This window comes from Mustelus asterias, chromosome X, assembly GCF_964213995.1.
Source record: "Mustelus asterias chromosome X, sMusAst1.hap1.1, whole genome shotgun sequence".
Classification (NCBI taxonomy): Eukaryota; Metazoa; Chordata; class Chondrichthyes; order Carcharhiniformes; family Triakidae; genus Mustelus; species Mustelus asterias.
Window position 1 is genome coordinate 11,884,822 of NC_135834.1, and position 25,883 is coordinate 11,910,704.

The following is a 25,883-nucleotide window of genomic DNA, read 5'->3' on the forward strand; positions in this document are numbered from 1 at the left end:
AGGCTGGATTCTCCGACCTCGTCCATGGCTGGGATTCTCCAGTCCCGCTGTAGTGAGCGCCAAATTCTCCGTTCTCACTGGCAGCAGCGGCGGGGCCTGAACGGCTGGAGAATTCCTGCCTGCTGTCTTTTCAAACGTGTCTACACAATTTTGGATGCAGTTTGCGTCCGGGTAACTGATTTGTGCCTAAAACTGTACCCCACGTCAATCTTTATTAAGTAACCGGGTCAGGGTTACATGAGGGGAAGGGTACAATTAGGCCTTCCCTTCTGACACTTGTGTGGCTAATGATGAAAATTAATTGAAGATAAAGAATGTACAAATTGTGGGGTAAAGAAGTAAGTGGAAAAAGGGGCAGGGGGGCAAATTGTCTCGCCTTTCCTGTCAGTGGGATGTTCTGGCCCTGTCAATGGCGACATGCTCCTGCCCCACATCAGATTCTTGGGCAGGGAAGGGGTACGGGGCATGCAAAACCCTGTAGACATCGGACATCGGTCACCTCCGCCACAGGGAAATAAGCCAGGGTGGGGGGGAGGGGTGGAATCCCGGGTTTTCTATGTTCAAATTCAGACTTTTTGCTGTCCATTTTTATATTTATTTTGGTAATTTGTAGATGGCACGCTCTGAAACTGTCTCCTCCTTCCTCGCCCTTGCTCCCCCCCCTTGTTCGACAATACCTATGAAAACAGGAGGCCTTTCGGCCCCTCCAGTCTGTTCCATCATTCAATGATGGTACACATTTGTGTCTATATTCTCATCGTTGTATAATGTTCACGTAAGAATATAGGAGCAGGAGAAGGCCATTCAGCCCACTCCACCATTCAATGGCTGCTCTTCTATCTGGTTCAACACCATTTTCCTGCGCTCTCCCTTCATGTTTTTAAGATGTAGAAATCTATCAATCTCAATCTTGAACCCACCAGTCACAATAAAGCTTTTAACTCAGCCATTTGAACAGGTGAACGGGCCCCACGGAAATGACAGAGAGCCACTTCAGACCACAAAAAAAACTCATCGACTCATTGAGAAATGTTTGATTATTTGGGATCTAAAGAGGTGCTTCACTCTTTAGAAAATGCGGGACACATTTCAAATTAATGCGTTAAAAATACAGTCCAATGTTTTCCCTCTGAGGCAAGATTTGGGTGTGTCTGGCACCCCAGCTCCCAGAGAGGTTGCTGTTTTGTCCTTTCGAAAGCTAGTTATATATTTTTAAAATTCTTTTGTCCCTCATGTTGTTGTGAAGAGCGCCAGGTCGACTTCAGGTAGCTGGGTACAAAGCTCTTGTTCAACTTGCACATTCTCATGTTAGGGACAAGGATCCCCCGACCCGGGGGTCTCTCTCTGCCTCCTGTACAACTTTGTTACATCCTTGCCCAGAGATGTCAAACTTTATCTCATTATGGAATGCCCCCTATAAAAGGCTCCCATGTCCCCCATCCCCCCCTGATACCCCATGACATAGTTCTCCTGTGTTTACTTAGCCACGATGTGGAGATGCCGGCGTTGGACTGGGGTAAACACAGTAAGAAGTTTAACAACACCAGGTTAAAGTCCAACAGGTTTATTTGGTAGCAAAAGCCACACAAACTTTCGGAGCTCTAAGCCCCTTCTTCAGGTGAGTGCTCCGAGTGCTTAGAGCTCCGAAAGCTTGTGTGGCTTTTGCTACCAAATAAACCTGTTGGACTTTAACCTGGTGTTGTTAAACTTCTTACTGTGTTTACTTAGCCACCCCAGACTATGATTCCCGCCCCCCCCCCTCACCCCTGCAGAAGGCTCCCTCTGACCCTCAGAGGCACTCATGCAGTATTTGTGTGGTTGTACAGTTTAAACAGCTGACGTGACAGCACCAGTGGAAAGTACAGTGACATCTCTCAGTGACCCTTTCGGTCAGGGTTCGGAATCCCCTCCCGCAGCACAGCAAGTCACAGCCGTCCAGCCCCAGGGAGGTGTTATTGCAGGCCCGGCCTGTGGTACCTGCTGTGCCGACTTTGCTGTTCACGGCGCAGAAGTTGGGCGACCTCTCAAAGTAGACCAGGTCCTGGGGAGAGTGCGGCTTGTGAGCGGGGTCCTCGGGCTCCAGGTGGCGCATGTCGGCTCGGGAAGCGCGGTTACTGCCCTTGTTGCCGTAGATCACTCGGGAGGCTCCATCGAAGCGCTCCTTCAGCAAATTGCCCACTGTCCGAAAGGTGGGGAGCCGCATCCAACAGGTCTTAACTGTGCATGAGCCAGACATCCCATGACACTTACACTCCTGTCTCATCTCGGCATGGACTGTCTGTGAAATTGACAAATATCAATCAGTATCGCAAAACATGTTGCTCATTGGCAAGTATTGATCCAGTATTGCAGAGCTTGTCTGAGTTGCTGTAAGCGCAAGATCTCTCAGTGCAGTGAGGGAGAGGAGGAACTGCAGCCTGGATCATTGCATATATCTCAAATGTACACACCAAAAAAAAAATACACGTTAAGGGCTTCGATATTGCCCGGAATTCCGATCTTCTACCGCTGCTGGCAAGAGCCGCTCAGCCAAATCTCCATTCACTGCAGCGGGACTGGAAAATCCCGGCCGCAGGCGAGGTTGGAGAATGTTACTATCCTGTCTGGATGGAACCGTCCTCTCATAGTCAAAAAGAAATGTTTGCATTTATGCAGCACTTTTCACTGGCGCTCCTAAGCCACTTTACCTCTCGTTGAGTGGGGAGGGATTTTCCGGTCGTTCCTGTCCTACACTGGACCATGTAGCAGGATTTTCCAGCCCCTTCCTGCTGGTGGCAGTTTCCAGTCCTGCTGAAGGCAACTCGCCCAACTCCCCCCCCCCCCCCCCCCCAACCCTCCACCACAGATTTGGTAGATCTCTGGTAGAGGAAGCAAATGGTTGACAGTGGCGGGACTGGAAGATCCTTTCACCAGCCAATGACGGGCTGCCGCAAGACACGGAAAATCCCGTCCAATTCCACAGCTTTTAGCTTAAGGAATAGCCTGTCGCGTGGAGCTTTGGGCTGGAATTCTCCGGCCGCTTACATCCCACCGTCGTTGCCAGCGAGAACGGAGAATTTGGCACTTGGCCAAATCTACATTCACTGCAGCGGGACCGGACAATCCCAGCCTTGGGCGAGGCTGGAGAATCTGGCCCTTTGGATTTTTTTTGTAAGAAGTGCCACAGCATAGGGCTGTCGACAGTCGACTTGGGATGTCAGGTTTCAAGGATTCAATGCTGATGGCTGTTCATGGAATCACTCAGGCACAAATAATCACATTTCCATATGATAATTGAATCTACGGTTATACAGAGTGCTGAGCTTGCATAGTCATCCTTTTTATGAATGAGCATCATAGTTAGCATCTTACCAGCCTGCTGATACTTCCCCAGTATGGGTTTCCATATATTCACTTGAGTGGCTTACAAATCTACTTTATCTCTCTTAACACTCCACATTAATTCAATTTCTCACCAGTGGCTTGGTTGTTTTGAGCCCCTTTAAGACGCACTGTTCAGAAAATTTTGATTGCATTGATATTAAACTCATCCACTCTATTAAGGCTATGGCAAGTGCTCTGAGAAATGTGAATATGAGCTGCACTTGAGAGGCTCAATGTGGGAGAATTCCACATTGTTGTTCAGTTGGAAAATTGGGACTTATCCGTTGACCAGTTGCTTTTCAGGATGTCTGTCCATTCACAGAGCAAGCAACAGTTTCCTCCACAAAATTACATCAGCCATGATCTTACTGAGTGGCGGAGCAGGCTCGAGGGGCCGAGTGGCCTACTCCTGTTCCTAATTGGTATTTATGTTCGTAAAATCCCTGCCCAACCTTTCCTGCAGTTATCTGAGGAGAAAGTGAGAGGTTTAAGTGTGTTCTGAAAGTTGGAGCCTTGATACGACAGTGTAATATATGAGCATGAATTGCAGAGTCATTCCTGATAAGGCAGGATTCTGCAGGGATTCACCTTCGGCAGGATTGGAAGATCCCGCTGGCAGAAAGGGCTGGAAAATCCTATCCGAGGTGTCCGCTACATGATCCATTCAGGCCCAGTAAAGAATGGATCTTGAGGAATGTAGCTGAACTAGAGCCACAGGCCTCAGACAGAGGGACAGAGCAATGGAGGGGTACATTATCGCAGGCAAAGAAATTATGCTGTGATTTTAAGTTGTTTGGTTTTAATAGTCATTTGGTCGTACAGCGCTTGAGAATTGCTGAAAAAAAAGAGACATGCTGCAAAATCTTTTCATCTTGTACTCATCAGGACACTTTGCAAGAATACCAGTGAAAGGGGACATCAACAATCTGTACTACACGAGGAGAGAATGCTGATTGGTTGGCAAGTGAATATATTTAGTCATTTGGACATTTGCTTAATTTTCTACTTGCTCATTTCTCATTGGTCAAACCACTCCTCAGAGGTTGGTGTCCCGTCACCAGATTCCCCTTTATTTACAAATGCTATTCCACTCCTAGAATGCTTCAGGTACAAAGTCAGAATCAGGAGGGCCAGTGGACCTGACACTCCCATATTTATGTACAGGTCAGACTCTCTGATTGGGCAGGCAATTACAGCCTTAATCAGGGAGCTCATACTCCAAAAGGCCAACCTCATGCACCTCATTGAAATCATTACAATTGGTGCTTTTGTGGTATATTTGGCCTTCCCCTCCTTTTAATCAATCAGGTATCTGGTGGAACATTAACAGAGAAGTGGTTATCTCAGTCAGTTATACAAAACAAAGAGAACAAAGAAAATTACAGCACAGGAACAGGCCTTTCGGCCCTCCAAGCCTACACCGACCATGCTGCCCAGCTGAACTAAAACCCCCTACCCTTCCAGGGACTGTATCCCTCTATTCCCATGCTGTTCATGTATTTGTCAAGATGCCACTTAAAACCCACTACCGTATCCGCTTCCACTACCTCCCCTGGCAGCGAGTTCCTGGCACCCCCTACTCTCTGTGTAAAAAACTTGCCTTGTACATCTCCTTCAAACCTTGCCCCTCGCAGCTTAAACCTATGCCCCCTAGTAATTGACTCTTCCACCCTGGGAAAAAGCTTCTGACTATCCACTCTGTCCATGCCCCTCATAATCTTGTAGACTTCTATCAGGTCTCCCCTCAACCTCCGTCGTTCCAGTGAGAACAAACCAAGTTTCTCCAACCTCTCCTCATAGCTAATGCCTTCCATGCCAGGCAACATCCTGGTAAACCTTTTCTGTACCCTCTCCAAAGCCTCCACCTCCTTCTGGTAGTGTGGCGACCAGAATTGAACACTATATTCCAAGTGCGGCCTAACTAAGGTTCTATAAAGCTGCAACATGACTTGCCAATTTTTAAACTCAATACCCCAGCCGATGAAGGAAAGCATGCCGTATGCCTTCTTGGCTACCTTCTCCACCTGCATTGCCACTTTCAGTGACCTGTGTACCTGTACACTCAGATCCCTCTGCCTATCAATACTCTTAAGGGTTCTGTCATTTACTGTATAATTTACTGTATTTATTTTTTAATGGAGTTCTGAGATGACACCTTGAGGTGTGACACTTCTGCTGCCATGTTTTCTCAGGTGATACCTTAGAATATGTGACTGCAGAAGTGCACTAGATGCAGAATACGTATAATTAGTGGACCTCTTTGAAATGGGACTGGGTGCGCAAGGTGGCCAATGGTGTTTCTTTGTAAGACCATAAGACATAAGAGCAGGAGCAGGCCATTTGGCCCATCAAGTCTGCTCTGCCATTCAGTGAGATCCCAGCTGATCTCACTGAGATGTGTTTGTGAGGTGCAAGAGTCAGTTGGAGAGCAGATAAATGCTGAAAGAATTTGGAAAGATGTTTGTGTGATATTCCCAGAATCTGGAAAGAACATTCCCATAAAATAACTGGTTCCTGGAAAATAAGTAAAGACTATTTGCTTACTCACTGCATAATAATAAACAACTTGAAGGAATTCCTTCACATCCCACACTTGCATAAATAAATCTCAATCTAACATGGGGGAGCAGCCCTGTACTGTCCATCTGTTTACAATGTGGCTTTCTGTAATGGGATTACAGAAATACATATCAGGTTATCAACATTTTTCCTTTTTTTACAGTATGCATTGTTGACAAAAGCTCAGTTTAAATAAACATGTTTAAATTAGGATTTTTATTCAGAACCGCTCGCCAAATGTGATTAATGACACAATACTTGTACAGGACACTGCCCGTACAGTATAGGGAACAACTTGTTTTGCTGAAATGTATTTTGTTAAAGTTTATTTATTATTGTCACAAGTAGGCTTACATTAACGCCGCAATGAATTAACTGTGAAAATCCCCTGGTCGCCACACTCCTGCGCCTGTTTGGGTACACTGAGGGAGAATTTAGCATGGCCAATGCACCTAACTAGCACGTCTTTTGGACTGTGGGAGGGAACCGGAGCACCCGGAGGAAGCCCACGTAGACACGGGGAGAACATGCAGACTCCGTATAGACAGTGACCCGAGCCGGGAATCGAACCTGGGTCCCTGGTGCTGTGAGGCAGCAGTGCTAACCACCGTGAAAAAGGTTCAAAGGAGAAGACAAGGTGTGAACAGAAGGTTATAATGTGTGTGTACTTTGCACCTACACTCTGATAGCTTGACTCAAGGAGTAAGGTAATTAAGTTTGATGTTTGAAGAAGTTAGCTCAGATAAGGGAAGATCAAAAAAGGAAACTGTATATCAGGAAATGGTTAGGCCAATAGAGGGTTAGCTGTTATTTAGACTCCAGCCACAGCAAAAATAGCTGTTTTTAACTCCCAGCAAGCAGTGTTTGTTAAGAAAGCCTGCCTTGAAAAGCAAGCTATTTCATTCTACTTCAGAAGAAACCCCAAAGATATAACTGCCTGGTATGGTAACTGTTACTGGATTTTAAAAATAGTTTTAAAAATCTATAGGATGTTATGAAACATTCAGGGAGAATTAGCACTGAAAGTAGTGAGATAAAAGTTGTTTGGAACTGAGTAAAGTTAGTAATACTGTATATAGCCAGGCTGAGATAGGGGTACATTCAGATTATTTTATTGTTGTTTATTTTGTTGCTTAATCAACATTTATTTAAAATCATCACAAAATCTCTGGGACATCATTCTCTGGATTTCAAACCTTTCCTCATATTAGCAGCCCACTTGATTGGTACCCCTTCCACAAACATTCAATCCTTCCACCACTGACAAACAGCGGCAGCCGTGTGTACCATACACAAGATGCACTGCAGCACCTTTCAAACCCACCACCACTACCATCTGGAAGAACAAGGGCAGCAGATACATAGAACCATAGAACCATAGAAAATTACAGCTCAGAAACAGGCCTTTTGGCCCTTCTTGTCTGTGCCGAACCATTTTTTGCCTAGTCCCACTGACCTGCACTTGGACCATATCCCTCCACACCTCTCTCATCCATGAACCCGTCCAAGTTTTTCTTAAATGTTAAAAGTGACCCCGCATTTACCACTTTATCCGGCAGCTCATTCCACACTCCCACCACTCTCTGCGTGAAGAAACCCCCCCTAATATTCCCTTTAAACCTTTCTCCTTTCACCCTTAACCCATGCCCTCTGGTCTTTTTCTCCCCTAGCCTCAGCGGAAAAAGCCTGCTTGCATTCACTCTATCTATACCCATCAAAATCTTATACACCTCTATCAAATCTCCCCTCAATCTTCTACGCTCCAGGGAATAAAGTCCCAACCTATTCAATCTCTCTCTGTAACTCAGCTTCTCAAGTCCCGGCAACATCCTTGTGAACCTTCTCTGCACTCTTTCAACCTTATTTACATCCTTCCTGTAACTAGGTGACCAAAACTGTACACAATACTCCAAATTTGGCCTCACCAATGCCTTATATAACCTTACCATAACACTCCAACTTTTATACTCGATACTCCGATTTATAAAGGCCAATGTACCAAAGGCACTCTTTACGATCCTATCCACCTGTGACGTCACTTTTAGGGAATTCTGTACCTGTATTCCCAGATCCCTCTGTTCAACTGCACTCTTCAGAGTCCTACCATTTACCCTGTACGTTCTTCTTTGGTTTGTCCTTCCAAAGCGCAATATCTCACACTTGTCTGCGTTAAATTCCATTTGCCATTTTTCAGCCCATTTTTCTCGTTGGTCCAAATCCCTCTGCAAGCTTTGAAAACCTTCCTCACTGTCCACTACACCTCCAATCTTTGTATCATCAGCAAACTTGCTGATCCAATTTACCACATTATCATCCAGATCATTGATATAAATGACAAACAACAATGGACCCAACACCGATTCCTGCGGCACACCACTAGTCACAGGCCTCCACTCAGAGAAGCAATCCTCCACAACCACTCTCTGGCTTCTTCCATTGAGCCAGTGTCTAATCCAATTTACTACCTCCCCATGTATACCTAGCGACTGAACCTTCCTAACTAACCTCCCATGAGGGACCTTGTCAAAGGCCTTGCTGAAATCCAGGTAGACAACATCCACCGCCTTCCCTGCATCCACTTTCCTGGTAACCTCCTCGAAAAACTCGAATAGATTGGTCAAACATGACCTACCACGCACAAAGCCATGTTGACTCTCCCTAATAAGTCCCTGTCTATCCAAATATTTGTAGATCCTATCCCTTATCACACCTTCCAATAACTTGCCCACCACCGACGTCAAACTTACTGGCCTATAATTTCCCGGATTTCTTTTGGAACCTTTTTTAAACAACGGAACAACATGAGCCACCCTCCAATCATCCGGCACCTCCCCCGTGAATACTGACATTTTAAATATGTCTGCCAGGGCCCCTGCAAGTTCAACACTAGCTTCCCTCAAGGTCCGTGGGAATACCCTGTCCGGTCCTGGGGATTTATCCACTCTGATTTGCCTCAAGACAGCGAGCACCTCCTCCCCTTTAATCTGTAAAGGTTCCATGACCTCCCTACCTGTTTGCCCTATTTCCGTAGACTCCATGTCCGTTTCCTCAGTAAATACGGATGCAAAAAAACCATTTAGTATCTCCCCCATCTCTTTTGGTTCCATATACAGTCTACCACTCTGGTCTTCAAGAGGACCAATTTTATCCCTCACTATCCTTTTGCTCCTAACATACCTATAGAAGCTCTTTGGATTTTCCTTCACTCTGTCTGCCAAAGCAACCTCATGTCTTCTTTTAGCCCTCCTGATTTCCCTCTTAAGTAGCTTCTTGCACTTTTTATACTCCTCGAGCATCTGATCTGTTCCTTGCTGCCTGTACATTTCATACAACTCTCTCTTCCTCTTAACCAGTGTTACAATCTCCCTCGAGAACCAAGGTTCCTTATTCCTATTTACTTTGCCTTTAATCCTGACAGGAACATACAAACTCTGCACTCTCAAAATTTCTCCTTTGAAGGCCTCCCACTTTCCATTTATATCCTTACCAGAGAACAGCCTGTGCCAATCCACACTTCCCAGATCCCTTCTCATTTCATCAAATTTGGCCTTTTTCCAGTTCAGAACTTCAACCCGAGGACCAGATCTATCCTTATCCATGATCAGGTTGAAACTAATGGCATTATGATACATATGAACACCACCACCTTCTCCTCCAAGTCATTCACTATCCTGACTTGGAAATTCATTTACTGTCGCTAGGTCAAAATCCTGGAATTCCCTCCCTAGCAGCACTGTGGGTGTACCTACATCACATGGACTGCAGCGATTCAAGATGGCAGCTCACCACCACCTTCTCAAGGGCAACTAGGGATGGGCAATAAATGCTGGCCTAGCCAGTGACACCCTTTAAATGAATAAAGAAAAAAAGTATCAAATTGCAAAATACAATTGAGGGCAGTTGTTTCATAAGAACATAAGAACATAAGAAATAGGAGCAGGAGTAGGCCATCTAGCCCCTCGAGCCTGCCCTGCCATTCAATAAGATCATGGCTGATCTGAAGTGGATCAGTTCCACTTACCCGCCTGATCCCTATAACCCCTAATTCCCTTACCGATCAGGAATCCATCTATCCGTGATTTAAACATATTCAATGAGGTAGCCTCCACCACTTCAGTGGGCAGAGAATTCCAGAGATTCACCACCCTCTGAGAGAAGAAGTTCCTCCTCAACTCTGTCCTAAACTGACCCCCCTTTATTTTGAGGCTGTGCCCTCTAGTTCTAGCTTCCTTTCTAAGTGGAAAGAATCTCTCCACCTCTACCCTATCCAGCCCCTTCATTATCTTATAGGTCTCTATAAGATCCCCCCTCAGCCTTCTAAATTCCAACGAGTACAAACCCAACCTGCTCAGTCTCTCCTCATAATCAACACCCCTCATCTCTGGTATCAACCTGGTGAACCTTCTCTGCACTTCCTCCAAGGCCAATATATCCTTCCGCAAATAAGGGGACCAATACTGCACACAGTATTCCAGCTGCGGCCTCACCAATGCCCAGTACCGATCCCTGCGGCACGCCACTAGTTACCATCCACCAACCAGAAAAGCACCCATTTATTCCGACTCTCTGCTTCCTGTCGGATAGCCAATCCCCAATCCACGCTAACACCCTACCCCCAACTTCGTGTGACCCAATCTTCTTCAGCAACCTTTTGTGAGGCACCTTATCAAACGCCTTTTGGAAATCCAAAAACACCGCATCCACCGGTTCCCCTCTGTCAACTGCACTAGTCACATCTTCATAAAAATCCAACAAGTTCGTCAAGCACGACTTTCCCCTCATGAATCCATGCTGCGTCTGCTTAATCGAACCATTCTTATCCAGATGGCCTGCTATTTCTTCTTTAATGATGGATTCCAGCATTTTCCCAACTACAGACATTAAGCTAACCGGCCTGTAGTTACCCGCCTTTTGTCTATTTCCTTTTTTTAAACAGCGGCGTAACATTAGCCGCTTTCCAATCCGCCGGCACTACCCCAGAATCCAACGAACTTTGATAAATAACCACTAACGCATCTGCTATTACCTCTGACATTTCTTTCAGTACCCTGGGATGCATTCCATCCAGGCCCGGGGACTTGTCCACCTTCAGTCCCGTTAGTCTACCAAGCACTGCCTCCCTGATAACATTAATTGTATTAAGTATTTCTCCTCCTACCAACCCTCTATCGTTAATATTCGGTAAACTATTTGTGTCTTCCACCGTGAAGACCGACACAAAAACCTTATTTAAAGTTTCAGCCATTTCCTCATTTCCCACTATTAAATCCCCCCTCTCGTCCTCCAAGGGTCCAACATTCACTCTTGCCACTCTATTCCTTTTTATATATTTGTAAAAGCTTTTACTATCATTTTTTATATTTAGAGCTAGCCTAGCTTCATAACCCATCTTTCCTTTCTTTATCGCTTTCTTAGTCGTTCTTTGTTGTTTCTTAAAGTTTTCCCAATCTTCCGATTCTCCACTATTTTTGGCCTCTCTGTACGCATCGGTCTTTAATTTAATACTCTCCTTAATTTCCTTCATTATCCACGGCTGGTTATCCCTTTTCTTACAGTCCTTCTTTATCACCGGAATATATTGTTGCTGAGTACTGAAAAGCATCTCCTTAAAAATCCTCCACTGTTCCTCAGCTGTCCTACCTACCAGTCTGCTCTCCCAGTCCACCTTAGCCAATTCAGCCCTCATCCTATCGTACTTCCCTCTGTTCAAACAGAGGACAGTGGTATGGAACCCTACTTTCTCCTCTTCCATTTGTATCAGAAATTCGGCCATATTGTGATCACTTGACCCAAGAGGGTCCTTCACAAGAACATCCTTAATTCTACCTGCCTCGTTACACATTTCAAATTTTCCTTCTGGGCTTTGGGATAATTTGGCATTTACCATCAGCCGTGTTCTTAATAATAGGAGGAGTTGGGTACATGTGCTGTATTTTCTGGGCAGAACTCTTTAAATGTTCTCTCGAGTCATGAGATATGCAGCTCCTTGGAAAAGTACCTTTTGAGACCTGCTTGTTTGCTGATAGGTCTAAGTCTATTACATATCAAAAGTCTTGTATATGCATACAATTCCTTAAATGTGTACCTTTGTATCCAGTAACACTTCCTCTCATATTGGTTCCTGCCACTGTCACGGAACAAGTCAATATTATCCACCACATTATTGCCACGTTTATTATCCACCACATTATTGCCACCCTTTTTTCTACGCCATGCTTGAAGTTTGAATTGAAATTTCTGAGTTAGTGCACTGAATTTCTATTAGGTCCACCTACCTTTGTCTCCATTTTAAGTGGCACTCTACCATTCATTGTACCTAACCGTGATTAAGTGACCTTTCAAATAAGAACCTGTTCCCTGGCTGGTTCTTCAAAATGTGTTGCCCAGGTCTATTTTTTTTTCAGTATCAGAACAATATCAACCGTGAGTAAGAAGTGAATGAGAAGTTACCAAAGTTCAAGATATTTTTGAAACTTCCTCAAGACTGTTTCTCTTTGGCCTCCATCAGCAAGAATAGACCCTCAATATGTGTGCTAACATAAAATAAGTAACACTATGCGAGCACCTGACTCGCTTACTGAGAATGAAATGGATCAATGGTTCAATTTTGGGTATAAATGAACTTGGTCAATTTGATGCTAAACTATGCTTCCAAATGTATATTGCCCTCTGATTTAAAGTGTGTCCACATTCAACTGCCTCTCCCAAATAGCAGAACATAAAAAAACACAAGTGATTGTTCTTCAGCCATGAACTGCTTTTGCAGATTTCATATTTACATTCTGGCAACATGGTATCTCCAATAGATACCATGTGACAGATAAATCCATCTTCCATTACAGACTCGAACCCTGCATACCAAATCATTCCAAAGCTTGAAAATCTCAGGAAATCAATTCATTCATTGTGCAGCGGATACAAATTATTGTATTGCACGCAATTTTAAACGCCATTGCGGACTCCTTATTCCTTATTCAATCTCTATGGTGAATGCTTTACGCCCTTCTTGTTCAACTCTATTGCAAGCTTCTCACTCCTTCCTTAACCTCTATTGTGAACTCCTTACTCCTTCTTTAATCTCTAATGTGAACCATTTCCTCCTTATTTAGTCTCTATTGTGAGCTCATTACTCCTTGTTTAATCTGTATTGTGAGTCCTATACTCTGTCATCGTTTAATCTCCATTGTGAACCCTTTACCCCTTGTTTTAATCTCTATTGTGAACTTGTTCCTGCTCGTATATACTCTGGTGTGAACTCTTTACTGACTGTTTAATCTCTCGTGAGTCCTTTACTCTGTCTTTTTTAATCTCTATGGTGAACCCTTTACTCCTTGCTTACTCTGTCTTGTTCGTCCTTTACTCTATCCTTGTTTAATCTCTATTATGAACTGTTTATCCCTTGTGTTTAATCTATTTGATGATCAGTTTACTCCTTGCTTGATCTCTGTTGTGAACTATTTACTCCTTGTTTAATTTCTAATGTGAGCTCTTTACTCTGCCCTTGTATAATTTCTATGGAGAACTTTTTGCTTTACTCCGTGTTTAATCTCTACTCTGAATTATTTCCACCCTGATTAATCTCTATTCTGAACTAGTTGTTCCTTGTTTAATTTCTGTTTTGAACTCTTTAATCCTTATTTAATCTCTATTGCGAACTCTTTAATCTCTACTGTGAATGCATTACTCTGTGTTTAATCTATAATACAAACTTTTCAGTCTCTGCTTGCTTAATCTCTATTATGAACACTTTAATCCTTGTTTAATCTCTATTGTGAGCTCTTTACTCCTTCCTTAATCTTCGTTGTGAGCTTTTTACTCCTTCCTTTTTTACTCTCTACAGTGAAATCTTATGCTTTCCTAGTTTAATCTCTCTATGAACCCGTTACTCCTCATTTAATCTCTCTGTGAACTCTTTATTATGAACTCTATTATGAACTCTTCAACCTCTGCTTGTTTCATCTCTTTTGTGGACTCTTTGCTCCCTGATTAATCCTTGTTTTCAACTCCCAACTCTTTCAATGTTTAATCCCCTTACTGAACTCTTTACTTTGTTTGTTTAATCTCTAGTGTGTATTCTTCACTCCTTTGTTTAATTTCTATAGTGAATCTTTCGTCTCTCATTGCTCATCTCTATCTTGAACTCTTTACTCCCTGAATAATCCTTGTCTTCAACTCCTAACTCAATGCTAAATCCCCTTTCTGAATTCATTTCTCTCTGCTTGTTAACTTTCCATCGTGAGCTCATCACTCCTTGTTTTATCTGAATTGTGAATCTTTACTCTCTCCTTCCTCAACTTTTACTCCCTCATTGTTTATTCTTTATGGTGAGCTCTTTACGCTCTTCCTTAACCTCTATTGTGAACTATTTACTCCATTGTCAATTCTTTACTTCTTGTTTAATCTATAGTATGAATGCTTTACTCCATGTTAAGTCTCTATTTTGAGCTCAGACTCCTTGTTTCATCTCTTGTGAGCTCTTTACTCCTTGTTTAATCTGTATTGTGAACTCTATACTCCTTTATTCTCTATTGTGAATTATTTAACTCTTGTCTACTCTCTATTGTGAACTCTATAGTCCCTCCTTTAGTCCCTATTGGGAACTCTATACACTCTCCTTTAGTCTCGAATGGGAACTCTCTACTTGTTTCATCTCTATGGTAATTCCTTATTTAATCAGTACTCTGCTTTGAACCTTCATCTTGTGCGCCTTTGCAGCTGATTCACTTTCAAGCTCCGTTGTGCGCTGATGTCTGTTCAGATAGTGTTCCTTTCCACATGAATTCCTCCGTTTTCTCCATTTTGCTGCTTTTTCTTTGGCCAGTTTGCTGCCCCCTCCGCCAGGCTGCTTGTGTGCGCTCCTGCTGCTCTCTTTAAGCTGCATTCTGCGCCTTCGCGCATTTTATTTTTTTGCCCCGCACCTTTCTCCATCCCCATTATGCACCGTGAATTTTTATTCAAGCCGTTTCCACATTCCCCGCATACTTTGACAGTCTATTTTCTTCCATTTAACTGTGTCTCATTTACTTTCTAGACCCGATCTGCATGTTTCTCTCCCATTAACAACCCAAAGTGTCCCAATCTTCATATCAACAATGCGCCACTTCTCCCAGGCTGACAGTGCTGTCACTATTAATCCTCGCAACTACCCGTGCATGTCTCACCTCTGTGCTGCACAGTGGCACCCATTGCAAATGTCTGCGTTTGCTCATTTATAATCTTTAATAAAACGTCAATAGCAAAATACCAAAATCAGAATCTCTGCAGCTTTGGCGATCGCACTTCAAAAAAACAACACAAACAAATTGTACAGCAACTGAATCCTTAGGGCTTCCCACCGCATTGCAGCTTCATCCAACCCTATTCCAGACGCCCAAAAAGTATTTTCCGGCCATTTCATGTCAGTTTCTTCTGACCTGGAGCTGGCAGGCTCATCTGCCAATTACATTCTCCTGACGGATATAGCAATTCATCTCTAACTGACCGCAGTATTGTCCCTTCTGGGCAGAGAGGAGGTTTCCCTGGCATGAAAGGGACAGGCATAGTTAATCATCACCGTATCTCAGCCGCTTAATAACATTGCACATTTCAGGTGAAATTTCACTCCAGCGGGATTTTCCACTCCCGTTGAATGGCTCGCTGCATTTTCCAGCCCCACTGCCTTCGTGCGATGGGGCCATGAAAGTCCACCTTTCATGGTGTAACTCGCCCGCTGGCAAGACACCTGATTTGATGTGTGCAATGGCATGGGAGACAGTTTTATATTTAATTAAATGATTTGTGGTGTGCCTGGAAGTGTTGGGAAGTGAATATTTTTCAACCATATGTCTGACGGAGACTGCAGATATAAATTGGGCTCAAGACGTGGGACCGTGGCCGTTAGGAATGGAGTGAAATAACAAATTGGCAGCGAGAGCAGAATTTTGCTTCAGGTACAGGTTGTAGAAGTGTACTGCTAACCTAATTGCCCAGAGGATTCATGTTATTTAGCAACTAAAAATGTTGTCCAACCCGAGAACTATTTACACGAAGAGATAGACTGCAATTCATAGAATGCCTGCAGTGCAGAAAAAGGCCATTCAGGCTATCGGGTTTGCACCCACTCTCCGAAAGAGCATCCCACCCAGGCCCTGTCCTCCACTCTACCCCCATAACCCCGTGCATTTAGCATGGCCAATCCCCCTAACCGACACATCTTTGGACACTAAGGGGCAATTTAGCATGGCCAATCCACCTAACCCGCACATCTTTGGACACTAAGGGGCAATTTAGCATGGCCAATCCACCTAACCTACACATCCTTGGACACTAAGGGGCAATTTAGCATGGCCAATCCACCTAACCTACACATCTTTGGACACTAAGGGGCAGTTTAGCATGGCCAATCCACCTAACCTACACATCTTTGGACACTAAGGGGCAGTTTAGCATGGCCAATCCACCTAACCTGCGCATCTTTGGACACTAAGGGGCAATTTAGCATGGCCAATCCACCTAACCTACACATCTTTGGACACTAAGGGGCAGTTTAGCATGGCCAATCCACCTAACCTACACATCTTTGGACACTAAGGGGCAGTTTAGCATGGCCAATCCACCTAACCTGCGCATCTTTGGACACTAAGGGGCAATTTAGCATGGCCAATCCACCTAACCTACACATCTTTGGACACTAAGGGGCAATTTAGCATGGCCAATCCACCTAACCTACACATCTTTGGACAGTAAGGGGCAATTTAGCCTGGCCAATCCACCTAACCCGCACATCTTTGGAGTGTGGGAGGAAACCGGAGCACCCGGAGGAAACCCACGCAGACACAGGGGAGAATGTGCAAACTCCACACAGACAGTGACCCGAGGCCGGAATCGAACTTGGGTCTCAGGCACTGTGAGGCAGCAGTGTTAACCACTGTGCCACCTTGCTGTATTAGTTCGCTCTCAAATCCCAGTTCATTCAAACCCACTTGCACCTGCTGGTTACCTCAGTGGTGTGGGTGTGCTGGTTTGGAAGGGGATTGTTTTCAGCGCTGTTAGTATCTGCAGATGAACATGGGTTGGACTGTGTGGTTGGAAATTAAGGCCCTGGGGTGTGCAGCCAGGTAGCCTGCAGACACAGCATTGGGCTCCCTGGTCGATGCTGTGCTCCCAAGAAACAACTGTCTGAGGCAAATAATTGGAATGCGCCAATTTTCCCGCCCCACTTTTAAAGTTGTACCTCTCTGCACTTTCTCCCATGTCTCCTGCTTGAGATCTGTGCCTCTGAATAGAAAGTTAGAGAGCCAGAAAATCTCTCGGGCTGCTTACTGTACCACCCCCTGGTCAAACAGCAGCAATCAAAACCCAAGGGCTGTTCGCCTTCTGAATTCTTCAGAGATCTAGTCGCAAAAGGGTTGAGAATTCTGACACTCAAAATAACTTTTAAAAAAGATCCCAGCTAATTGATCACCTGAGAGCTCCCCCTCCCCCCCCCACCCCCTTCCCCCGCCAATGGTTTGCTCCTATCGCACACACCTTGGTGTACAGCAGGTCCTGTACTGCAGTGCAGCACTGAGGGGGTGCAGTGCAGCACTGAGGGGGTGCTGTACTGTTGCAGGTGCGGTTCTTCAGATGTGACTTTAAACAAAGGTTGATCCAAAGTGTCGATCTTTTTAATCGATCGGCGTCAACCCGGGGGAGGGGATGGGGTGAGGGGGGTTTCCTCCTGATGTTTTGACCAACATTTCCCCTCCATTACCATCACTGAAAGTTACACTGGCCATTTATTTCATTGCTGTTGGTGTGTCCAAATTGGTCTTGGTCTTTCCTACATTACAATGTGCTCTATTTGCTGTACAGGCAGTGAAAGATGCTGTTTAGTAAGGAGTACTTTCTTCCTGTGCCGCCTTGTGTCAAAATCAGGCAACTTCTTACACAACTTCTGTTATTGTGCTGTCAATCACATTGTTAAGGGTGGGTAGCTTGGTGGCACAGTGGTTAGCACTGCTGCCTCACAGCGCCAGGGACCCGGGTTCGATTCCCGGCTTGGGTCGCTGTCTGTGTGGAGTTTGCGTTCTCCCCGTGGGTTTCCTCCTGATCCTCTGGTTTCCTCCCACAGTCCCAAGATGTGCGGGTTAGGTGTATTGGCCATGCTAAATTCTCCGTCAGTGTACCCGAATAGGCGGCCCGAGTGTGGCGACTAGGGGATTTTCACAGTAACTTCATTGCAGTGTTAATGTAACCCTATTTGTGACTAATCAATAAACTTTTAAAACGTTTACTGTCTGGTCAATTACATTGTTAAAGTTTGTGAATGTCAGTTACATTGTTATGGTTAACAGAAACAAGTGATGGTTTTCATTGAGTACACATAAATAGGGAACGTTTAGATAGTTAAGATTCCTTTGACATTTTGTTTTAGTTAAAGTTCCTCACCAGAGGTTGTCACCCCCTCTCATTATAAGTTATTGATGATTTGTTTAATTAAAAATAGAATAAATAGGAGACTGCTGAGATATTGGGTTGAACAACTGAACAACTCTCTCAATAAAGAAAAACTCCGTCTTGATTTAGGCTTCAACCAACTTGGATTCTATTAACACCTTTTCCGTGCATATTTGAAACTTTTACCCTTTTTGCATCAAGGGTTGAGAGGACGCAGTGAAATAGAGGCTGTTTTAACCTGTGCAGTGAGATGCTTCAACCAAATAATTAATGAGAAAGTATTGATATCAGTGAGAAGAACAAATCATCCACTACAAACACTGATAAGGACTGTGGCACTGCCCTGGCACAAGGGCAAACAGCTACAGGTATCATTCATTGTGTTGACTGATGTGTGCCCGCTGCTATGACATGTCTGTGGTACAGAGATGTCTATTAATTCTCATTGCAAAGTCACTCTCTACTGCATGCTGAACCAACCACATATATTTGGTACCATTTCAAGGACACACTGCTTCTTTAAGACTGGTTGTATTTTTAGTATAGGAAGGGGTTTTAAACCATGTCACTTTTGAAAGGAATTTGAATGCAATACAAAACAATTCTCAATCTCATAGCCTGCCAGTGAATCGATTCTGGAGTAAATATTTCTGCCACTTAAATAGCACGAGGGTGCATGTCAGAGCTCTGCGATGCTGTAAACATGGAGTTTATTACCAGTCTGCCGGCCTCGTTGTTGTGCAGGTTGGTCAGGTAGCGCAGGTCTCGGCCCCTTTCACTTGAATCCACAAACTCGCGGCCGAAGATGCGGCCAAACTCAATGTTGTCGCTGCAGCCACCCCAGTGCCAATCGGGTCCGCCAGCTCCCCGGCGCCGGTAGTCACAGGTACACGACTCAACCGAGCCTTCCGAGCAGGAGCGCGACACAGAGTGAGTCACCGCCGCACTGGTCAGGGCGAAGATAAAGGCTGTCTCTCGGCAACCTGTTGGAGCCAAAAAAAAGATGGAAAGATTAGAGAGGAAAACACGGAACAAGAATCAATCTTCAGAGAGGGAGAAAGCTAGGAACTAACTCAAATAGAGCGTCCAGAGACTCAGGACAAAATAGAGAGAGAGATAAAAGTAAATTACTACGGATGCTGGAATCTGAAACCAAAAGAGAAAATGCTGGAAAATCTCAGCAGGTCTGGCAGCATCTGTAAGGAGAGAAACGTGCTGATGTTTCGAGTCCAGATGACCCTTTGTCAAAGCCTGGAGTAGAGAGAGAGAGAGATGGAAAGAGAAAGCCTGAATCGGAGTCACCACGAGTTAGAAAAACTCAGGGAGAGAGAGAGACCGCATGAAGGTTGCTGAGAGAGGGACGGAGGGAGAGTGGGAATGATATTTCCTGAGACAGAGATGGAGAACCAGTGAGAGCGAGAGAGACAAAGAGGTGGAGAAACAGAGTGAGAGATACTCGCTGAGATATTGGATGGAAAAACAGGAGTAAAAGAGACATGGAGATGTGGAGGGTGTGGGGGAACATACATGCGGGAAAACACACATGAGAAAGACAGGCATGCACCCAGCCATGGAGAAACAGAGCAGAATACATAGGAAGATGTAAATCAGAGAGCAGCAAACGTGGGGAGATACAGAGGCATGTAAATGGGTGAGGGGCACAAACACTCTCACACACACACATTTACACTCTCACACTCTCTCTCTCACATTCAAACTCACACAGAAACTCTCTCTTTCAAACACACACACATAAACACACAAAATGAGAGTGAGTGAGCCTGGAGTGCAGAGAAAATGCACAACATGCACAAACAGAGTGAGAGCCAACTCAACATCGAGGTACCCACAGAGATATAGATAAGCAGAGAGTGACATTAAAACATAGGTACAGCAATAGGAAATAGGGAGACAAAGAACAATGCAGCACAGGAACAGGCCCTTCGGCCCTCCAAGCCTGCGCCGCTCATGTGCCCAACTAGACCGTTCGTTTGTATCCCTCTATTCCCAGTCTGTTCATGTGGCTATCTAGATAAGTCTTAAACGATCCCAGCGTGTCCGCCTCAATCACCTTGCTTGGCAGTGCATTCCAGGCCCCCACCACGCTCTGTGTAAAATACGTTCCCCTGACATCTGTGTTGAACTTTGCCCCCCTCACCTTGAACCCGTGACCCCTTGTGTTCGTCACCTCCGACCTGGGAAAAAGCTTCCCACTGTTCACCCTATCTATGCCCTTCATAATTTTATACACCTCGATTAGGTCGCCCCTCATCCTCCGTCTTTCCAGGGTGAACAACCCCAGTTTACCCAATCTCTCCTCTTAGCTAAGACCCTCCATACCAGGCAACATCCTGGTAAACCTTTTCTGTACTCTCTCCAAAGCCTCCACGTCCTTCTGGTAGTGTGGCGACCAGAACTGGACGCAGTATTCCAAATGTGGCGTAACCAACGTTCTATACAGCTGCACCATCATATGCCAACTTTTATATTCTATGCCCCGTCCAATAAAGGCAAGCATGCCATATGCCTTCTTGACCACCCTCTCCACCTGTGCTGCCACCTTTAAGGATCTGTGGACTTGTACACCCAGGTCCCTCTGTGTGTCTATACTCCTGATGGTTCTGCCATTTATTGTATAGCTCCCCCTTACATTAGATCTACCGAAATGCATCACTTCGCATTTATCTGGATTAAATTCCATCTGCCATTTCTCCGCCCAATGTTGCAGCCTATCTATATCCTGCTGTATTCTCTGACAATGTTCATCACTATCCGCAACTCCAGCAATCTTCGTGTCGTCCGCAAACTTACTGATCACACCAGCTACATCTTCCTCCAAATCATTTATATATATCACAAACAGCAGAGGTCCCAGTACAGAGCCCTGCGGAACACCACTAGTCACAGACCTCCAACCGGAAAAAGACCCCTCCACTGTTACCCTCTGTCTTCTATGGCTAAGCCAGTTCTCCACCCATCTAGCTAGCTCACCTTTTATCCCGTGAGATTTAACCTTTTGCACCAGCCTGCCATGAGGGACCTTGTCAAACACTTTCCTAAAATCCATATAGACGACATCCACGGCCCTTTCTCCATGAGACAGAGAGCAGGTAGAAAGAAAGAGAACAGACAAGAAAGAGAGAGAGTGGAGGTAGGAAGAGAGGGAGTGACAGCAGGTAGGGGTTAGAGGGAGAGAGACAGTTGAGAGATTTTTGGGAGAGAGAGAAACAGGAGGCACAGAGAGAGAGAGTCAAGCGGTAGAGAGATAGGTGGTATGGAGAAGATCGGAAAATCCCTCTTCAAAATCAGTTAGCAAACAACGCAAGCTTATGCGCTGATATGTTTTAGCAGTTCTAGAATCTTTCAACACTTCTGGAGAGATATACAGAGAGACACCTGTCTTCTGAAACTCAAGAAACAGCCTCCAGAGAGCGAGAGATACCCCTCTTGCTCTGTGCAACCTCAAGCAGAGTTTGCCCATTTTTTTCTGTAAACTTAGTTCCTCCCCTTGCATAACTCGGCCTCTGTCAATCAGCCTAATCAAGCCCTACTCTGAAACCCCAGGGGACAACCCAAAAAATAAACAAAACTGCATTAGCTCAGATTAAAACAAACACCCCAATATCTAGAATCAATTATTCTCCTGCATTCTCAGCATGTAGCTGCCAGGTTCATAGACAGATCGGCACCAGGTAAATAGGGCTGACTTCTAGACAAACCCTTCACAAGAAACATGATATAAACACATTTCTTAAAGGCACAGTATCATCACACCTCCCCACCAACAATATGAAAAGATGGCATCATTTTTCAAAACCTCTAGTTTCACACTATTAGTACTCTCTTTCTCTGGATATATATATACATTTTATTAAATCTAAGCATGGAAATATAACATAGTACAGTCCAGTTCAGTCTTTCTCTTACAACATTGAACATTTCTGTTCATTTGATCAAGGTTGTTCTCTCTTCCTGCTTTTCTCAACACACTGTTGTTCTGCTGCTTCCTCTTTCTTTTCAGAGGCCTCCTTCTGTTTTCGATCCTGCTTTAATTCCAAGTCCAAACTCGAGCCTGTTCTCATGATTGTAAATAAATTCTGGTAATGTCCTCAGAGAGCTGGGCAGGATCAGGAGGATAAAACTTTACGTTGAATGCAAACTGGCACAAACCACATTGGATTTACTTTTTTAAAAATTTCCTTTCCTGAGTCCAAACAGTTCTTTTGTTTTTCAGAGTCCTGAAATATCAAAACAAAGTAATCTTTTTCCAGAAGGTTGAGCTGTTCACAGACTTTGTCAAAGAGAACCTGTTCCTTTGCACATTTTCTCAACTTCACATGTGTGTGGTCAGGGCCATCCAGAAAGGTCACTTTATCCCTGTCCCCTTTCTTGTTAACTGGCTTTAGTTCATCTGTCAGGTCGTCCAACTGCACTCTCTGTTGTGAAATGATACACTCAAAATTCTTCCAGCATCTCCAGTGGTATATCTTTCTGTTCCAACATAGTTTATCAACTCCTTTTGTGTGTTTTGGATCTTCATCATCATTTTCTGCATATTATTTGGCAAAGACATATAGCAGACTGTCTTTCTTGGTGTCAGGATTTGTTGTAATTATGGTTTTATTACTGTCACAAGTAGGCTTCCATTAACACTGTAATGAAGTTGCTGTGAAAATCCCCTAGTCGCCACACCCCTGTTCGGGTACACTGAGGGAGAATTTAGCACGGCCAATCCACCTAACCAGCACGTCTTTCGGACTGTGGGAGGAAACCAGAACATCCAGAGGAAACCCATGCAGAGACGAGGAGAATGTGCAGACTCCGCACAGACAGTGACCCAAGCCGGAAATTGAACCTGAGTCTCTGGCGCTGTGAGGCAGTAGTGCTAACCACTGTGCCATCTTTTAGTGATCATTGTGGCAGTTATGATGTTGCAAACACCATTGTAATTTACTTGCACATCAGCTATGAACAGTACTGTTTCTCTGGGTATCCATGTCTGTACAAGCTGTATAGATTCATTATTCCAGCAGTTCATTTCAAATGATGGTACAGTTTCTGCAAACAGCTGTACTTCACATAGTTGTCCTTTTCCGATGTCTGCAATCGTCAAATACATCTGCTTCTCAAGCTCCATCTCCATGAGGTCACATACGACTGCTAATTGATCAATATTTTTCTCTTCTCATAGATGACGAGCTGCTGCTGACAATCTTGCAAATTATGTTCAGTTAATTTCAACAACTCAGGATCAGGTTTCAGATCAGTCAACTTTTCATGCAACTGTCTCCGCACTTGCTCACTTTTCTTATTCACATCATCTTCCAATAATTTGTTTTCCTTTTTCGCTTTCACCAGTTTTACATTGCACTCATCTGCCTCCATTCATGTCTTCCCTAACTGAGATTTGTTTGTAACTATCCACCAGCCCTTCATAATGTTTGATCGAGACTTTTGGCTGCTGCACCTCAGACTGAACAAACAACAGCTTCTCCCTCAGAACCAATGCCAACTTGAGTGGAATAAGTCTATATGGATATTGCTCAATTGGAACAACATTTTCTACATCCACATCATGCACAATTACTTTAGTATTTCCCAGTTTATTCCCACATATATCTCCATGTGATTGTAGGGGTGGCACGGTGGCACAGTGGTTAGCACTGCTGCTTCACAGCTCCAGGGTCCCGGGTTAGATTCCCGGCTCGGGTCACTGTCTGTGTGGAGTTTGCACATTCTCCTCGTGTCTGCGTGGGTTTCCTCCGGGTGCTCCGGTTTCCTCCCACAGTCCAAAGATGTGTGGGTTAGGTTGATTGGCCAGGTTAAAAATTGCCCCTTAGAGTCCTGAGATGCATAGGTTAGAGGGATTAGCGGGTAAATATGTGGGGGTAGGGCCTGGGTGGGATTGTGGTCGGTGCAGACTCGATGGGCCGAATGGCCTCCTTCTGCACTGTAGGGTTTCTATGATTTCTATGATAATAACTCTTTCAGGTCATTTTGATTTTTCTCCGGAAGGTAACTCAATACTTTATTCCAGTTTCTGATTACTTGCTCATTACCGAATCTAATTTGAGGAATGTCAAATTCAGAATCACTGGGATTGGTTTCTTCAGATTTCTATTAGAGTTATAACAATTAACACTGTCCTTTCTGCTTTCCTTCCCTATGATAATACCTTATAGGCATATTCACATGACACATTTTGAGTTTTCCTTCTACCTGGTGTTCTTATCAAATAATTCACCTCACTCAATTTCTTTTCAATTTGATAAGACCCACTAAACCTTATTTTTAAAGGTTCACCTACCACTATTAGTAACTCAGATTTTATCCCCACTAGCAAAACTACAAATTTTTGATTTCTTATCCGTTCCTTTTTTCATCACATGCTGTGCCACTTTTAAATGCTGTCTAGCCAACTCACCAGCCCTAGTTAATATTTCCCTAAGGTTTGACACAGAGCCCAACAATGTAGTCTCAACATTGACTTACCAATTTCTCCTTGATCAATTTAAGTGGTCTTCTTACCTCATGACCAAAAATCAATTCAAATTGACTGGATTTAGTTGATTCATTAGGTGCATCCCTAATTGCAAAGAGTACAAATGGAATTCCTTGATCCCAATCCTCTGGATAATCTTGACTATAGGCCCTCAAAATAATCTTTAAAGTTTGATGCCACCGTTCCAACATTCCCTGTGATTCTGGATGGTACACAGTTGATTTAAATTGCTTTACTCCTAAGCTATTCATAACTTCCCTGAGAAGCTTCAATGTAAAATTTGATCCTTGATCTGATTGTATTTTTGTGGGCAGTTTCTATCGGGTAAAAAATTTGAAGTAACTCCTCTACAATTCTTTTAACTATAATATTGCATAATGGAATGGCCTCTGGAAATCTAGTAGACTCGTCCATTATAGTCAACAAAAACTGATTCCCACTTTTTGTTTAAGGCACAATCAAATAAGACCCTTGTTTAAGACACAATCAAATAAGACCTTTGTAAAAGGTTCCTCAAATGCCTGAATGGGTATCAAGGATGCTGGTTTTATCACCGCTTGAGGTTTTCCTATCACCTGACATGTGGGACATGCACAGCAAAATTAACCGCATCCTTATGCAGTCCAGGCTAATATAAATGTTTTTGTATTTTCGCTTGAGTTTATCTTACTCCGAAATGACCTCCAACTGGTACCTCATGTGCTACCCGCAACACCTCCTTTCCATAACTCACCGGTAATACAACTTGATGAACCTCTGCCTGAAGATGTAAAGGTCTCCACTTCCTCATTAAGACATTATTTTTAATGTAATAACACTCCAGTATACACTCAGATTCTTCTTCTGTGTATGGTTTCTGATACAACTGCTTTATCTCTACATCTCTTTGTTGTATTTCTGCCAAGCTTCCTGAACCAAAGATATCCACTTCATCATCCAGCTGTTATTGTCCTCTATGAACCATCTGGTCAAACATTGTTTCTGATAATTGAACTTCAGCCTCCTTATCTTTACTTTTTGATTTCTCCCCCTGCCTCAATCT

The 25,883-nt window shown here is 44.1% G+C and overlaps 1 protein-coding gene across 1 annotated transcript in view; it reads right to left on the reverse strand.

Annotated features, from left to right (window-relative positions):
- Positions 1 to 1,789: 1,789 nt before the first annotated feature.
- Positions 1,790 to 25,883, reverse strand: part of wnt1 (wingless-type MMTV integration site family, member 1) — a 94,834-nt gene continuing 70,740 nt past the window's right edge. Inside the window, exons 3-4 of the mRNA XM_078201310.1 lie at positions 19,057 to 19,322; positions 1,790 to 2,278 (exon numbers count right to left, since the gene is read on the reverse strand). Coding sequence (XP_078057436.1) covers positions 1,790 to 2,278; positions 19,057 to 19,322 — 755 coding nt within the window. The remainder of the gene's footprint in view (positions 2,279 to 19,056; positions 19,323 to 25,883) is intronic.